We start from the raw sequence: 14174 nt of genomic DNA, 5'->3' as shown, positions 1-14174 counted from the left end.
AGATATTATTCATTTATTGGTTTTGGTTTTGGATATTTTGAGATATACTTTCTTCGTGTTTTTATGACTCGTTTTGACTTTTGACACTATTTATGTAATTAACTTTGAATATTTCTTGTGATTTATTTTAAAGGAAAAATACAGTCATGTGAGATTTTATTGCACTATGTTTTAATTGAGAAACATTTATTTATAATAACTTATTAGTATAAAACATGCAAAATTAACTTCGTTGATGGTAAGAAATCACCTCTTTAGATGAAGTAAGTATTAGCGGCGCGCATGACAACTCAGTAATCAAGGATTATAGATATGATCTTACTTCGTCAATTTGACACCCCAACTTGCAAATATATAAATAAATTTTCTTAGCCAATCTTTCCATTTTTCAGACTATAAAAGAGAAGTTTCTTATCTAATTACTTGGATTTTATCAAATAAAACTTCATACATGTATGTGGTGGGACATTGATGTTTACACAAAAGACTGCGACGAAATGTTGTGGAATCTCGAAAATTTGTGATGTATGGTCCACAGATCACAATTCGCAAGACCGCAACATCTAATAGTTTTCGCTTTTACATTTGAACAATAGCTGAGATAACATTTTCGTTGAATTGCAAAACAAGTTCAAAAGAGAAAAACATCATTCCGATTCCCGTGCAAAGTCAGATCTAGGACCCTCGATAAGAGCATGTGAAGTAACTAGAGGTGGACATGGGTCGGGCCTGTTCACGAGTTCGGTCTGCGGGCTTGAGTAAATGGCGGGTCGGGCTTGAAATTTTAAAAATTTGTCCACGGCTCGGTCCAGGCCCGCCGGCAGAGCTCGTGCTTCCCGCGGGCCTGCCCATGTTTTATGTTGTGTTTTTGTATTTTTGACAGTTTTAGGTAAAAAACACAGAAAAGGAGGGTTCGGCCCGCGGGCTCGTGTCGGTGCGAATTGTAAATAAAATTTCTTGATCGTGACAGGCCCGTGGCCCACGTAGCGGATAACGGCCCGGGCCGGGCCCATTCCCACCTCTAGAAGTAACCTAGCTACCATACAAGACTCTTCATCTATATGTACAATTATACATCGTAATCATAAATAATATTCCTATAACATGTGTTATCTTATGAAAAATCCTTCAATTATCTATTGTGATATAAGTTGTAAACAAAATGTACCGAAATGACTTATATTAGTTTATATATGAGGACAGTTGTTGGTCCTAGATAAACATTTGGTCACAATCACAATTCGGATTGATGGTATTAAGGCAACTATAAGACAACTTATTGAGCCTCTGTATTAAAGCTCTCAGGTCAATAATCTAGCAGAGTAGCAGGTTAGAGTTTCATAGTTGAATCACAAGCCATTAGATCAAACGCTTCAATCGGTTTTCAAGAACAACAAGGACGTTATGGTTTTCAAGTAAGGGTGTATATGATACCCGATGACTGGTTAGAGGGATTTGATGGTACTACATATACCATTATACCAATAAGGCCGATGCACCTTTCTTTTAGGAAGCCTTATAGTAAGTACATTACTATTAAGCATATTTCATTTATTTGTAAGTAGTTTTAGACAGGTGACAATATGGATGCAAAGTTTTTGGTAATGCTTATGAGTGAATACAGAATGCGTCGGGAAGACTTGATGGTTTATCAGGGGTCGTTGTTGATCATATATATATGCGCATTTTGGTGACAAGTGACAACTTGCATCCCATAAGAGGTTGATCGAAGTGTCACAATAGAGGTCGTATTATGGTTCAACCATGGCTAATCAGCTACCCCGCCTAAATGCGCATTTTAAAACTCTTCGGATTGTGTAAATTTTGCTTATTTGGAGCACTTCAATTATGCTATGACCAAAAAAGTAGTATTAGGCCGATTCTTTTGGACTTATTTTCAGTTCACTTACCCTCTTATGCTCAACTCATTTCAATTCGTTTTAGTTCAGTTTAGTTCATTCTAAAAGAACGGGACCCTTAGTTTGTTAGTGATCCATGGATGCACCATACTCACAAGTCTACTCTAATGTGATAAAAATTGTACCTCAAAAAAGGATTAGGTGAGAGAATTTTCATGGTTTAAGTTTTTATATATGATCATATAATTCTTATAGTTATATGTTGATGATACAAAATTTCTCAACGCAACATAACCAGTGGCGAATCCTAGACAAAAAACTTAAAAGGATCAAATTTTAATCGCCTAAACATTAGAGTTAAGCAAACAATAAGGACCCCAAGTTTCCACTTTTTCACCCTTTGGGACCTATCCTTTTTTTATGCACCATTTGGGACCTGGGTTAGGAAATCCGGTAACTTAACCACATTTTAACCACGCCGGAGGTATAATAATAATAAAAAAAAGAACAAAAGCATTAAATATTCAGTAAAATCCAAAAAAGTAACCGTTACTTCATCAATGCATAAATACATGGGTTCCATGGAACATGGAACAAATGAACCAGTTTTCTTCATCCAAAAAAAGCAAAAACACCATGTTAATTCTTCCCCAAAAAACTGTATAATCTAAAACCCAAAAAAAAAAAACCACAATTCAGTTTTGGGAACACATGTATAGTCATTATCTCAGGCATGAACAACACTGGGTGGGGAGCTTCAGTTTCTTCAGCCATTTTTTCCTTTAAAAAATAACATCTAAAGTCAAATAATGACTACATAAATATAAACCTAATACCCTCTGTTGTAGTTACTTAATAGCATAACAAAGTTCAAACAAACCCTAAGTGTTCATCATAATTTATAGCAGATACACATACAAAACAAGATAAAACCACCACATAAAGTATAATCCAAACAAAAAAAACAAAACATGAACCAAAAAAATTCAGAATTTTGAATTTCCATATTTTCAACATCCAAAACCCGTCCAATGACCCAACAAATACACTGAATTTCGCTAAAAAAGACAAGAAATAGAGAGTTTAGATGATTACCACAGAGATACAAGCAATTGTTAGCCGAATTTTTTGGAGATGAAGCTTCTTCTTCTGAGCACTTTTTTTCCCCTTTGAGAGAGATGAAAGAGAAGAGAGTTCAAGTTTTCTGGAACAGGGGAGTGGAAGGCGCCAAGTACAGGTAAATCCCCTTGCACTCCTCATTTTTGAGGGCTTGTCAACTGACAATTTTTTTTTTGGGAATAACAACAAATGATATCTTTTGGGATTTTTACATTTATTATATTGTCAACTGGGCCCACAAGTTAATCAAGGTTAACATTTATGCTCAGAAGTTTCTTTTGGGTAGCAAACGGTGAAAAAAAAAAGGATAGGTCCCAAACGGTGAAAAACACCAAACTTGGGGTCCTTATTGTTTGCTTAACTCCTAAACATTATATTAAAAGTTGAACTAATATCCATTACGCTACAGTAGTCACTCTAATTGAACGTCAAAGAAAATGGCAGGGTTAAACGACGAAACAGGCAGACGAAGAAAGTCGCCGGAGTTATTATTCCGGTGTACAATTTCCATTTTTTCCGGCGTCCTCACTCAACTTGCCTTACTTTTCATCCCTCTTCTTTTCCCTCTAGTCTCTCTCCTACCTCAATTTCTCTTCTCAGGTTTTCTTCTACTTCTCCAAATTCAAAGCTTATTTAAAATCATGTCAATTTTTTTGTTGTTTGTTTTGATTTTCCTTCTTTTACTTTACTAATTGCAGCTTTAGCACTTGCAATTGCTATCGTTTTATGTCAGCATATCAAGCGTTTGCTAGGAATTCGTGCTTCAGCTCCGACTTTTGTTTTGTTCAATATAATCTTTATTTGGGCGGTTTATCTTAGCGTCATTAGTCAAGGTAATGTTGATTAATCGTCAATAATTTAGCTTTGATTTGGTCTATTTGATCAATAATTGAAAAGATTGATGTTGTTGATCAATGATTAGGTCTAATTTAATATTTGCATAATTGGGTGAAATTTAACATCTGTTAAGTGGATAATTTGATTTACCTTGAGAAATGGAAGCCATATATAGTGAAACAACATTGTTCTGTCCATCTCCTTAAGTGTAATTATAGAAGTGTGCCATGTCATCACTTTTCGGTGAGAAATTCACCGGATGTTAGTATTGGGGTTGAATTTCACAATTGTCGAAAACAATGGGGTGTTATTTCAATATATTGAGAAGTGAGGTCTTGTTCTTTTGTGCACAGTTTTAGTTCAGCTCGCTTCAATTAAGCTAGTTTCCTCTTACTTAGTTTAGTTTAGTTCAGATCACTTCAAACCAAAAGAATAGGGTCTTAAGGGGGTTAATTTCACTATCAGACAAACCTAATGGCGTAATTTGCCATATTTTATTTTTAAACTGACAAGTAATAGTACCCTAATAATTAAGGGATAATGATTGTAGAATTAGATTTATCTTTCTAAGTGGATATATAACATTGATTGAGGAGAGTGAAGAATAAGGTTGTGGACTCTAAAGTTTCTCGATACATTTTGTTTTGTATAGTTTTCTGTTGTTGCATGCCATTGAGCTTGGTTTGATGCCTGATCTTTTACATTGTTCATGAATGGGCATTGCATGCTCATCATCTCATCTGAAATATATACTTGGTGCGAATGTGAATGTGTTATAGTCTCTAAGGTTCCACTTATTTTGAATATTACAAAAGTTCTGATTTATGTGTTTTGCAGCTGTTTCATTGTCGCTAAATTTTATATTCAATGCGGAGCTAGGAATCCTTCTTTTTGGGTTTTTAAGGTAGAGTTATTTATCACTAATAAGAATTATGCTTGTTAATGTTTGTAATCTATCTATGATGTGTTACTCACACTATCACATACTTCTTGGCTTTAGGATTTTATCAAGTGATCCTGGTTTTGATTATTCTGCCATTTCAGCAGAGGGTTCTATTTTAGAAGATGGTCGTCATCTGGAGGTTGTAAAGTGGAAACAACCCTTATTGTCTAGGAAATAACATGCCTAACAAGTTGATGTCGAATGTTTATAGGAAGTATCATCTACAGCAGGAGGCATAAGCTTGCACATCTCAAGTGAAGAGGTAGATTTGGTTTTGTTATTTTCTTTTTGAAGGCTATTCTGCCACATGAAATTACTTCTTGTCATTTTTAAAGCTTACTCTGATGTTCATATATTTTCAAACCATGTCTTGTGATCACTTACAAAGTTGTTCTTTAAGAGTTTAAATTTCAATTCTGTTTACATCTTCCTGAGATTTCATTGTGCAACTACAAGATTTCATATGCAATTCTGTTTACATCTTGTCATATGTGAGGAGATGGTTCATTATGCCTTTTCGCGTTTCAGACTGCATTATCTTCAAGGAGGATGCGCTATTGTAGGATATGCAAAGCCTATGTTATGGGATTTGATCACCATTGCGCTGCATTTGGGAACTGCATAGGTAGCAAAAGTGCACCAGATCTAGAAGTTAATATTTAATATATAGTTTATTTAACGTTTTCTTTCTGTTCATTCATGCTTCAACTTCAGAATGATTAGTGTTCTCTTTCTTGTCTGCAGGCCAGAAGAATTATGGCCTTTTCATGTCACTTTTGGTTGCTTTTATAATCACCGAGGCTTCATATGTGGCACTTTCTTATCAGTGTAAGTTCTGTTTGGCTTTTGAAGTATTCACTTGATCAGTTGCAGAATCTCACGTACACGCACAATGAATTATGACATGTACATATTAGTTTCATTTCTATTGCCTTTCTATATTTGGTATCTAATAGATTATTATCTTTATTGTTTTGAAATAGTTACAAGTCTTATACTACTTAGAGTCCAGAGATGAATTCTGTTCGGTTTTTGATCCCTGTATGTTTGTTTTAATGTATACTCGTCATCTATTATTGAAAGTCATCCCCCTCCCTCCATGTTAAGTAAAGACAATCATATTTGCCTTATATTACCTGGGTTTCAGGGGTTAACAGAAATTTGATTATGAAAGAGAATATCTCCAAGGTAAATCTTTTGTTCTTGTCCACCTTTTAGAAAATCCTATACCAATATGTAACTTGAACTTGAAGGAGCATGTGAACTTATCCTAACATACTCCGTCAGTCCCTTTTTTCTTGCTCCATTTACTTTTTCACGGTCTCCAAGATGCACATTTGACCATTACCATCTTTAATTACCTATCATTTAAGATTATAAAAGTTGATATTAAGAAACTACACATTGCATCTAACAAATCTCACAAGATAATTTTTTTTTCTTATATATCAATGTGGATTTTGGAGTCAAAATTTAAAGCAAATGAGGCAAACAATAAGAGACTGAGGGAGTATTATTCATATGCTCAACTAATGATCCTGCATATTATTCTCTATTTTACTTTTTGCTTTTCTTTTGGAATTTTGCAGCTTCAATACAGCTTGCTCATGAGCACAATGAACTTTTCTTTGCTTCAAGTGCTTTGGCAGGTTTGTGCAGTTTATTTATTATGATAGAAATAAAAGTGGAAAATAGGATGACTAACTACTTACTTCATGATACTGATGATTGACTCTGATGATTATACAGGTTGTATTCTTTGCATGGCATGTATATTGTGCGTGCTTCAATATAAGAACTGACGAATGGGTAACTTTCTCCACTTGAGCGAATTAAAGGTTAAGAAGCCAAATGCTGGCTGTTGGCAAGTATTGTGGTGGTTTCTCATGTCTTTTGGACAGGGAGTAGCATGTGAATAATTTATTGTAGGCATAACAACATAGAAACTAAAGTTGTTGATTTGTATTCATGGTAAAATTAAAGATCAGAAAAACTTGTTAGGAATTCAGTAGAAAGCCGACCTTTAACATGCAAGAGATTGGGTAGTTGGACTAGCAAACAAGTTTGTACTTTGCTAAAATTGTCTCACATTCTTTCTCTACGGATGATTTACAGCACAATTTGCATGTTAATGTGTACGTAGATAAATTGGAGAAGATACCCAGAGTTCCATGTCATTGTTCAGACTTCACCAGGTAATTTACCCATTCTAGGCTTCTTGTTCTATTCTGAATCTTTTCCGTTGATTGTTTTATTCTAGCTAGTCCTCATCCGTAAAATTCTTCGTAACTTCATTATTATAATTCTGTGATCAGATCAACCTTCACCAGATATGAGGTTTAGAAATCCATATAATAAGGGAATTTACTGCAACTTGAAGGATTTCTTGCTAAGATGACATCGACGGTCCATTACTCAACCACTTTGGTGAGCTCCATTATGTACTACGCTGATAGTTTTGATGCATATAATAGACACAAAGTCTTAACTCTCAAACTCTTTGCAGTTACTTGTTTCCGAGGCTTTAACTCTTATAGATTCTAGAAGGGAATATAGGTCCCTATAATACTGCGGAGAACTGGGAATATAGGTCCCTATAATACTGCGGCTAATTAGTTCTCCGTATTATTTTTAATACTAGTAAACTAACTGGTCAATTGTAGATGCTTATATCTTTATAACGTAATGTTCTACATTTAGTGACAGTAATCCATCTGTTAGTTTATTTCCTTCTTTTGGTATTTCTGAAATTTCCAATTTCTTCTTTAAAAGGCTGTAAGCCTGTAACGATGGTCTCATAAGAATATGTAGCAAGTGTTTTTCGTGGTTTTTTTTAGGTTGAATATATTATGACCAGATGTGTGATTGCAGGATATTTTTTCAACCCATTTCTCATAGCATTGCATTTTCACAACTTGGGGTATGTGTTATTTCATTTCTTTTGCTGCACTTCATACTGAATCTCCTTGTATTCATCTCTTTTATTTCTCCTTATTCTGATTTTGTAGAGTACTCAGATTAACGATCTGCCTGCCTTGATCCCTTCTCGTGTTCTAGACCTCGCATCTGCTACTTTTTGGAGCTCCACAGCTTTTCTTGACAGTATCTATGCGTAGGCTGTCCGCAGATTTTATGCGTCAAGAAGCATAAAGTTCTTAGATTTAGTAATGCTGAGCATTTTTGCACTTGTCTTCTTTAGGAGAACTCTTTTGCCAATCAATACTCATGACGGGGAACTTGGTTATGGTAGAACAATGAAAAGTAGTAATAATAAGCCCTAAGAAATTGCCTAGTTTACATGTGCCATGTCCAGTGCCCATTTTATCTGACCTTAACCTGCAGCTGAAGTATACTTTTGTCACCTGTCCTGTCTCTATCCATTTGTCACCCAGACTCTCATACTCTTCAAGTTTCTGACCAACTTTATAGGGTATTTGAAAAATTCCATATGGTTTCTCGTGTTTGTTTTTCTTCTTTCCTTACACTTGATAGCCGTTGCAAGTGCCTGCAACAACATTCAATAACCACATAGTATAAAACTTGTGGGTAATATTTGATCCTTCATATTTCTTCCCCACATCCTATCATCTCAGAGACTAATAAACTAAAGATAGGTGCTTGATAGTTGATAGAGCCCTAGTTGCCTTGCAGTTGATTGTGATATAATTACAGTAGTCAGCAGTTTGTGATCATTGTACTTAATCTTGCGTATCAGCTCTAGTAAAATGGACAGGATTGAATAATGGATCAAACTAGCAAACTAGTACATTAGATCCTAACTATTGCAGCTCATGCATTTAGAATATTTCTACTGTTCTCATGGATCAAGAGGTTGTGTTCGTGCGTCGTGTCATGCTAAGTCAGACTATTACTCAAAATTTACCAAACTAATCTGAAATATTACAGAGCTATATGATATGATAACAGGCTATTTCATGTGAAGTTTGGCGAACCGTTTTAGTGTCATGTCAGGTTTGAGTTGTGCTGTCTTGCCTAGTTCAGGATCCTTTTTCATATTTAAACCACTTCCATATCACTATGATTTTGATGCGATGCGATCACCCTCGCATAAGGCTACACTAACTAAAGTTATACACCCTTGGCTCTTGAATTCCAACTCTCCAATGCATGCTTAGCAGGTAAATTTCTAGAGAGAAAAAGTCGGACGGAAATGTTCTTCTTTCCTAAGTCTCCTATCAGGTTTGCTTAGAGTCCCTGTTTACTGCAGGGAATCTAGCAGACTAGCACTATATAGATTGAATTGTATCCAATAGAAAGCCAGATATCAATATATGATAGTGTAAGACTCCATTTTAACCCTGCAATGTAACTATGTAAGCGGATCAATGGCAGTTGTTTCTACACTTAACTATTTGATAATTTCAATGATGTGTTGCATCAAGACAAGGAATTATGCTTGGCATTTCTTACTTAGGCATGGATGTATCATGTATGTGATACTGTTTGTTTTTCTTATATAGTAATAGCGGGTTAAATTGGAGATGAATCTGAGGGATGTAACTGCAAGTTATAAACACAGAATTTAATTGCACATGAACACCATTTTACATGTACTCATTTAGTTAGCCCCATCAACAGGAGGTTCACTTACTTATAAGTTACAAGCCAACCACAGACACAAGTACACAACAACAAACTTATTCATTCGATACAACGAAAATCACCATTTTTACGTTTCATGACAGATTGTAGCACCTTTCAAGCAGAAGAGATGTCAATACTCTTAACCTCAGGTTTCTTCTCTTCCACCTTTGGAACAGTCACAGTGAGCACTCCATTCTCTAAGTCGGCCTTAACTTCATCTATCTTCGTGTTTTCAGGTAGCCTGAAGCGGCGAAGGAACTTCCCACTGCTCCTCTCAATGCGGTGCCACTTGTCGTTTTTCTCCTCTTGCTCCTTGCTTCTTTCTCCACTTATCTGCAGAATTCTGCCTTCTTCAACCTCGACTTTCACTTCTTCCTTCTTCAGTCCAGGAAGATCAACTTTGAAGACATGGCTTTCTGGTGTCTCCTTCCAATCAACCCTTGTGGTTGCAAATTGAGACACCTCACGAGCCGAGGCGGGTGCATTGGCAAGGGTTGATGTTAAAATGCCATGAAATGGATCCCAAGTGTCTAAGGAAAATGGATCAAAGACATTGGTTTTTCGGCTACCGAAGAAGCTTGGGATGAGTGACATCTTTGGAGGATGGTTTTAAGCTGAGCACTGGTGATTAAGGATTAGTGATTGAGTTATATGGATAGAATGCTTTGGTATTTTCTGTGTTGTTGATAGAACTGAAACTGCATTGCATTTATATAGAGACGCAGTAAGATTATCTCGGACTTTCTGGGCGTCTCTCTGCTTCCTTTTTTTGTTCTTTTTGGGTGGACCCAGTTAGTTCAGCTCCATTTCTACAATCTTCTAATAACTTCTCTATATCATAATTTCCCATCAATGACATTTTCATGATGGGTTCTTTTATGTTCTACAACATTCTACTAGCTTACAGGGAGGAGAAAACATTGTATTAGCTTTATCATGCATCAAGTGTCCAGCCAATACGTGATATCCAATCTAGAAATTTCCGGAAACCCACTATGAATGCAATAAGACACTATTTATGTCACCTTAAAATTTATATTTGATATTCAATTAGAACCAGTTTTAGTTAGCAAATTAGTATTTGGACTCGGGAGTTGTCCCAAGTTGGTATTGTGTTTCTGAATTTAATATGTATTTTTTTTCATTTTCACTACTATATACTTAAGAAAAACTCAACATTTAAAAGGTACAAATATAATAATGTAGATACTTAAATTATGATTCAAAAGTTGGTTGAGATGGTAATGTGTTATGTTATAATAGCAAGGGGTCACAAGTTTAAATCTCGTTGGAAGCTAATTTTATTTTTGTTAATCGTCGCTTAAACTATTCAATGTATTCAAAAAGTGATATGTTCTCTTCTTAATATTGAACTCGAATAGTTGCCTAATTGAGGTTGAGGTGGTGGAGTAGTGGTATCGCTTCTCATCTGTTATCCCTGAGGTATAGGGATTAAACCTCATAGGACTCATTTGAGTAATTTCCCATATCCCCCCTCAAGTGAATACCCCTTCATCTTACCTAAAAAATGCCTAATTGTAAATTAAAATTAGATGGTCTTTTATAAGACCAACTCTTTCCGCACATAGATCATATTTTTTTTTGTTTCTATCTCATTGCTTTCTTTAATTCCACAGTCTCCATCAACATCTTACTTATTTTAGGATAGATGATGCATGGTAGTATTAAATGGTAAAGCATTAAAGCTCCTATAATACACAAAAGTTTACATATTATAGATTTGTACATGAGATGAGGTTACAATATACTTCATCCGTTCTGTTTATATTACAATAATTACTATTTTGAGTAGTTTCAAATTTATTACAACAATTCCAATTTTGGTATAAAAAGAAACGTTAATTGACAATATTGCCCTTACTTTATCTTATTAAAACCATCATTAATTACTCACTTTTTCTTATAAAATTGCTTTTATTTTCTAAGGATGATTTCTCCTACTCTAGTTAATTAAAGAGTTACTTTTATGCTAAACTACTCATTTGTTTCAAATCCTTAAAAATTGTGTCAGAACACATTGTTATAAAAAAAGAATGGAGGTAGTATTAGTTCCGCTAAATTTTAATCGAATTGGGTCACCTTTAGTTTTTACTACTTATAACCTTCAATGTTGGTTGTTTTTGAGACTTTTTTGGATTTTTCCGGGCCTGGTCATATTTTCTCCTGAAACGTTCTTAGAAAAGTCGACGTGACTTGTGATGTTGCGGGTGCTTGACACCATTTGTGTTGCCTCGAAAATCCTCTAAACACCTCATTTGTTCATTTCTCGTGAAACCTAAAATTGCCCCTAAATGAACACAAAGGCATCCATATATTCGTTCCAAGCCACATGAATCCTTTCCAATGACCTCCCATCGCCCTAGGAGGCATCCCGTGGCGTTCGGAGATCAGGCCCCTGGAAAGTCCAAAAGCGTGTATTATAAGCTTCAATTTTAGCTGTTTTTGCGATATTTTTGGACTTCTTCGGGTCTGTTCATATTTTCCCCCGGAAAATTTCTAGGAGTGCCGACGTGATTTGTAACGTTGCGCGTGTGCTTGGTACCATTTGCATTGCCTCGAAAAGCCTATGAACACCCAATTTGTTCATTTCTCGTGAAACCCAAAATTACCTCGCAATGAACGTAAAGGCATCCATACATTCGTTCCAAGCCACATGACTCGTTTCGAATGACCTTCCATGGCCCTACAACGCATCCCATGGTGTTCGGAGCTCTGGCTCGGGAAAGTCCGAAAACGTGTATTATAACCTTCAATTTTGACTGTTTTTATGACATTTTTGACTTTTTCGGGTCTGGTCATATTTTCACCAGAAATTTTTTTGGGAGTGCCGACGTGACTTGTAATGTTGCGCGGTTCTTTGGTACAATTTGCATTGCCTCAAAAAGCCTATAACACCACATTTGTTCATTTCTCGTGAAACCCAAATTGCCTCGAAATGAACATAAAGGCACCCACATATTCGTTCCAAGCCACATGACTCCTTTCCGATGACGTATCATGTCCCTAAGAGAAATCCCGTAACGTTCAGAGCTCGGACCCCGGGAAAACCCAAAAGCGTGTATTATAACCTTCAATGTTGGTTGTTTTTGAGACATTTTTGGGTTTTCCCGGGCCTGGTCATATTTTTCTCCCGAAAAGTTCCTAGAAAGGTGGACGTGACTTGTGATGTTGCGCGGGTGCTTGACACCATTTGTGTTGCATCGAAAAGCCTCTAAACACCTCATTTGTTCATTTCTCGTGAAACCTAAAATTGCCTAAAAATGAACAAAAAGGCATCCATATATTCGTTCCAAGCCACATGAATCCTTTACAATGACCTCCCATGGCCCTAGGAGGCATCCCGTGGCGTTTGGAGCTCGGACCCCGATAAAGTCCGAAGCGTGTGTTATAACCTTCAATTTTGGCCGTTTTTACGTTATTTTTTGAACTTCTCGTGGCCTGTTCATATTTTCTCCCGAAATATTCTTAGGACTACCGAGGTGACTTGTAATGTTGCATGGTTCCTTGGCACAATTTGCATTGCCTCAAAAAGCCTATAACACCACATTTGTTCATTTCTCGTGAAACCCAAATTGCCTCGAAATGAACATAAAGGCACCCACATATTCATTCCAAGCCACATGACTCCTTTCCGATGACGTACCATGTTCCTAGGAGGAATCACGTAACGTTCGGAGCTCAAACCCCGGAAAAACCCAAAAGCGTGTATTACCATTTGTGTTGCCTCGAAAAGTCTCTAAACACCCCATTTGTTCATTTCTCGTGTAACCTAAAATTACCCTGAATTGAACAAAAAGGCATCCATATATTCGTTCCAAGCCACATGAATCCTTTCCAATGACCTCCCATGGCCCTAGGGGGCATCCCGTGGTGTAAAGTCCAAAAGCGTGTGTTAACCTTCAATTTTGGCCGTTTTGGCGATATTTTTGGACTTATCGGGATTTGTTCATATTTTCTCCCGAAACATTCCTAGGAGTGCTGACGTGACTTGTAACGTTGCGCGTGTGCTTGACACCATTTGCATTGTCTTGAAAAGCCTCTGAACACCCAATTTGTTCATGTCTCGTGAAACCCAAAATTATCTTGCAATGAACGTAAAGGCATCCATACATTCGTTCCAAGCCACATGACTCCTTTCCGATGACCTACCATGTCCTAGGAGGAATCGCGTAACATTCGGAGCTCGAACACTGGGAACGTCCGAAAGCGTGTATTATAACCTTCAATTTTGGTTGTTTTTAGGACACTTTTGGACTTTTTCGGGCTGGTCAAAATTTCTCCCGAAACGTTCCTAGGAAAGCCGACATGACTTGTAACGTTGCGTGGATATTTCGCACCATTTGCATTGCCTCGAAAAGCTATTGAACACCGCATTTGTTCATTTCTAGTGAAACCCAAAATTGTCTCAAAATGAACGTAAATGCATCCATATATTCGTTCCAAGCCACTTGACTCCTTTCCAATGTCATCCTATGTCCCTAGAACGCACCTCGTGCCGTCCAGATCTCGTGCCACGGGAAAGTACGAAAACGTGTATTATAACTTCAATTTGGTTGTTTTTGGGATATTTTGGATTTCTCCGGGCCTATACATATTTTCTCCCGAAACATTCCTAGGAAAGTCGATGTGACTTGTAATATTTGCTTGGTTGCTTGGCACATTTGTGTGGCCTCGAAAAAGTCTATGAACACCCCATTTGTTCATTTCTCCTGAAACCCAAAATTTAGGATTAAATAACTATTGTTGCGTAGAAATCTGTTGTAGTTTTGTTTATTACCGACAAAAGATGT

At 36.6% G+C, this 14174-nt stretch overlaps 2 protein-coding genes across 13 annotated transcripts; one reads left to right on the top strand and one right to left on the bottom strand.

The window, feature by feature from the left end:
- The first annotated feature begins 3372 nt into the window (after positions 1-3372).
- Positions 3373-10242, top strand: LOC104900129 (uncharacterized). 12 transcript variants are annotated; one of them, XR_007276167.1, is made up of 15 exons: positions 3373-3578; positions 3677-3811; positions 4653-4719; positions 4816-4897; positions 4970-5020; positions 5287-5383; positions 5503-5586; positions 5906-5946; positions 6348-6407; positions 6508-6567; positions 6902-6953; positions 7074-7185; positions 7630-7678; positions 9465-9512; positions 9600-10104. XR_007276167.1 is itself a non-coding variant. In XM_048647931.2 (13 exons), exons 1-12 carry the CDS (start codon positions 3416-3418, stop codon positions 7154-7156), a joined length of 975 nt encoding a protein of 324 aa, XP_048503888.1. In that variant the 5' UTR covers positions 3373-3415; the 3' UTR covers positions 7157-7185; positions 9465-10242. The 12 variants fall into 12 exon arrangements, 1 of the variants encoding a protein (XP_048503888.1); XR_007276165.1 differs by having other exon boundaries at positions 9358-9512; XR_791042.3 differs by having other exon boundaries at positions 7767-9512.
- Positions 9287-9957, bottom strand: LOC104900130 (17.4 kDa class I heat shock protein). Its single transcript, XM_010687483.4, has one exon. It carries the CDS (start codon positions 9955-9957, stop codon positions 9478-9480), a length of 480 nt encoding a protein of 159 aa, XP_010685785.2. The 3' UTR covers positions 9287-9477.
- Positions 10243-14174: the final 3932 nt, after the last annotated feature.

Source organism: Beta vulgaris, chromosome 7, assembly GCF_026745355.1.
Source record: "Beta vulgaris subsp. vulgaris cultivar EL10 chromosome 7, EL10.2, whole genome shotgun sequence".
In the NCBI taxonomy this organism is placed as follows: domain Eukaryota; kingdom Viridiplantae; phylum Streptophyta; class Magnoliopsida; order Caryophyllales; family Amaranthaceae; genus Beta; species Beta vulgaris.
Note: the sequence above shows the minus strand (reverse complement) of the source record. Positions and strands in the feature narration are given on the sequence as shown.